The sequence below is a fragment of the Phragmites australis genome, chromosome 11 (genome assembly GCF_958298935.1).
Source record: "Phragmites australis chromosome 11, lpPhrAust1.1, whole genome shotgun sequence".
Lineage (NCBI taxonomy): Eukaryota > Viridiplantae > Streptophyta > Magnoliopsida > Poales > Poaceae > Phragmites > Phragmites australis.
In genome coordinates, this window is record NC_084931.1 from 26,976,420 (window position 1) to 26,980,241 (window position 3,822).

Sequence of the window (3,822 nt, forward strand, 5' to 3'; positions counted from 1 at the left end):
CTTTTTCTTGAGCGCCTTCTGGTAGTTTCTGTCTCAAGACTCTGGGTATCCTTTGCTCGCTGGCTGCTGCTTCCCATAGATAGCACCCGTCCTATCCTCATTTCAACTCCCATCATCAGGTACACGGTCTGCCGGTCTCCTACCAGTAAGATTCCATTTGAGTCCTTCTAGATGATTATCTTCCCTCCCCATCTCCGATTTTGGCGCGGGGATTTGGTGTTAACTACGATCTTGTGCAAGGGATGGAGTTGGCTGAAAGTTGAAGGAGGCGTTGATGACTGGAACCCGGTGACAATGAGAGGGAGAGAGGGAGAGGGCGCTGGTGGGCTGCTTCGCGCGCACGCGGCTAGAGAGATGGGCAGAAACTAGCAATCATCCTACTAATTTGTGGTCGTTTACATGCGGTAACGAGTTGCCGATCTTATAAGCCGCTTGAGAGGGTGTTGTTAGGGTCTTTTTTTTCTGTTGGCTTTTTTAGTTGCTTTGGCTGTAGTTTGTAATGTTATCAACATTGTCGATATAGTTGTCTTTTCTTTTCTCCTATAGGTAACTTCACAGAACTACTTACTTGTATTTATTCCTGCTTATTTAATGGAATCGGCATTGTCCTGCAAGACTGACGCTATTTGTCACAGCAGGAACATGCCCATTATTGCTCGTGAGTGGTCTTGGGCGTGAAGGTTGCTGTGACTCTGTGAGAGGGAGGAACAAGATGTCGTCGCCGGCGTCGTCATCGGAGCCGGAGCCACCGTTCCGGCCGAGGGAGAAGATCCTGGAGAAGCAGAGGTACTTCCAGAGCGTCCACAAGCCGACGTACCTCAAGGGACGCTACGACGTGGTCACCTCCGTCGCCATCCCGCTCGCCCTCGCCATCTCCAGCATGTTCCTCGTTGTAAGTGCCCAGCTTTTGCTAGCCCATGCCAGATTCTTCAGTGCAGCTCGTACTCTGTTGCGTCAGTAGGTACAGTACTGTACTACTTTGGCATTTGTTCTGATCGATCGGCGTGGTGGTGCGTGCGCGTGCAGGGGCGCGGGATTTACAACATGTCCCACGGCATAGGGAAGTAGGAGCAAGCCCAGCGTACACTGCGATTGTCCTTCTCGGTCACATACATGCTTACGTATCTAGCTACTATGTAGTTCGAGCAATCGAGTGTGATTTGCAGAATTGTGAGCCACTTGGAGGTTGTATGTGTGTACCTACATGTAATGCAGAAGTGTGTTGTCTTCGACAGAGGAGCTGGATTCCGACAGGAGCCTCGTATTGATCAGATTAAGCATCTAAGCTGTCAGGCTAATGATCGAATACAATTAACGAGTGGGACTAAACACCGATCACGCATTTTATGGACGTCTATCGCGGAACATAATTCCGACAGAACGCATGACACTGGCAGGATTGTATGAGAAGTACTCATACATGATTAAACCGGAAGGATTGACACGTACACCCAATGACCCAACCATTATCGGCAGGTTGCATATGCACATAATCAGAGAATTAGGCTATTATTTATTAATCCACCATGTCGTAGTAGCAATAAGCAAAAGAAGAGGAGGTGGAAACAATGGCGTACGAGGCATCTAATGTTGCCCCAAGAATCAGAACCCACGCCGGAGGTCGACGACGACGACGCTGACGTTGTCCGAGCTCCGGCGCGCGAGTGCGAGCTTCGCGAGCAGCAGGGCCGCGTCGGAGCACGCCCTGTTGGACTCGGCCTTGTCCACCCCCTTCACCGCGGCGGCGGACGGGAGCACGCCGTTCGGCCTCGAGCCCGGCGACGGCGGGCCGTTGCTCCGGAAGCACGCCCTGACGACCTCGCACGCCATCTCGTTGGTCACTACGTCCCACAGCCCGTCGCTCGCCAGGATCAGGCACTCGTCGTCGTCGGAGCGCTCCGTCACCGTCACCTCCGGCTCCGCCGTCACGAACGGCTTCAGGTAGCCGTCCCCTGCGCGCAGCGGCCACAGCACACTAAGCACCGCTGCCCGAAAGGCAAAATGTATTCTTGACGATGGATTCGGCAAAAGCTCAGATTTCAAACTAAAGACAGCGCGGCGCTCACCGATGGCTCGAGACATGGCAAGGACGCCGAGCACCCTGGCGCCTTCCCAGTAGATGACGCGGCCACCCGCCTCACGAATGCGCTCTAACTCGTCGGGCCGGTCAGGCTGATACAAATGGGCAAGTTAAGAACACGGAAACACGGGCGACGAAGAAGCTGAGATGACAAGTGTGTGAGTGTCCTTCGAAGATTACCTTGTGATCGACAGACAGGGGGACGGGGACGCCGGCGCGGGAGAGGACAGCGCGGGAGTCGCCGGCGTTGGCGATGACTACGTGGGTGGGGCCGACGACCGCGACAACGGCGGTTGAGCCCACAAGGTCGCACCGGGCCGGCGACTGCAACTCGCAGCGGCAGACGGGGTCATCACCACCGCGGCTCGCGGCCCAGCTCGATGCCTCATCGTCCATCCGCGCGAACCCTTTTTCCATCGCCTCCTTCCACGCTGGCTCCGCCGCAGCCGTGGCTCCTTTGCCGGAGCGCGCCTTCCTGAACTCGTCCGCGACCAGCTCCTGCATCCTGTCCTGGCACATCCTGGCCACCTGACGGCACAAGAACACCACCCGCTCAGCGTAAAGTCGACACTCGTTCACTGTATCGCTCGTAGCTTATGTACACGACGTGTGCACGGCACGCGTACATGGGAGCAACCGTGGCCGTCAAAGACGCCGAAGAAATGGTGCTTGCCGGAGGAGCTGCGCAGGAAGTCCGGCCTGATGGACACAGCATCCTCCATCTCGCGCCGGAGGCCGCACACGGAGGTGACGCCGTACCTCGGCCACCACCTCGACCCGGACCACGCTCCGCGCCTTGGACACGGGCGGCCTGGCGTCGCGCACGCAACCCTCAGCCGCTTGCCGCCGCGCGCGCCACTGCCACCCTCATCCGCAGCCGGCTTGGGGCGGAATCCCCCGGCCACGGCCATTTCAACCCTAGCGCGGCTCCTGGCGAGCGTGGTGGCGGCCACCGACGACGCCGGCGCTGGCGTCGACTTGGCCTCCTCGCAGTAGACCTCGGCCATGCGCGTCAGGCTCGCGACGCGCGCGCGCCGACAGGGCTATCGGTTCCAGCCCCCTACGTACGAGCGAACGTACGTAAGGCAGAGGCGCAATGCCACCGCGACGACGCGCGCTAGATTTTTGTCGCGCCTCGTCTCCTTAAGCCACCCGCGTCGCCGTTGCCGTTGCCCTCAGGGAACCCGAGCAACCAACCGCGCGGCCGAAACGAGACGCGTGAGCGAGCCTCCGAGCGCGAACCGCGACGGGATTTAAGAACGCCATGCAAATTCTATAAGATTCAAACTCATAGATTCAAACTTATAGGAAGACTCTTTTTTATATATGCTACATGTCTTTTTTTCTTCTAATTACACATAACAATTATTGAATCAGAAAAAATAATATAGATCAAAATGTCCTGGAGATTTTTTTAAAGAGTCTCGTAAAATATCCGTGCTCCCCTCGCGCGCGCGCGAGGACCGGAGGAGCCATCAGCCCGGGGGACGGCGCCCGTTGCGGCCCTACACGTGGAGGGGACAGGGCGCCGACTGTTGGCTAGGGAGAGATATCAGCGGAGATTACGAGCGGCGTGGCCTCGTGGGGCGCCTGTGATTAGCGGGCCAGCGCGTACACGCGGCGGCGTGGTGTTGATGCCTGCGCGGCACAGCGGCTCGACAGTTGCTTTCTCGCGGGCCGCCCGATCCGGCTCCTAAAAATATCGTGGAGACCTCACTGTCGTGTGGGACCGCCTTGTCGGG

The 3,822-nt window shown here is 57.5% G+C and overlaps 1 protein-coding gene across 1 annotated transcript; it reads right to left on the minus strand.

Annotated features, from left to right (window-relative positions):
- Positions 1-1,492: 1,492 nt before the first annotated feature.
- Positions 1,493-3,270, minus strand: LOC133885668 (probable protein phosphatase 2C 49). The gene is made up of 4 exons (XM_062325405.1): positions 2,707-3,270; positions 2,261-2,608; positions 2,067-2,172; positions 1,493-1,952 (listed from the first exon to the last, which is right to left on the minus strand). The coding sequence occupies exons 1-4, from the start codon at positions 3,085-3,087 to the stop codon at positions 1,603-1,605; spliced, it is 1,185 nt and encodes a 394-aa protein (XP_062181389.1). The 5' UTR covers positions 3,088-3,270; the 3' UTR covers positions 1,493-1,602.
- Positions 3,271-3,822: the final 552 nt, after the last annotated feature.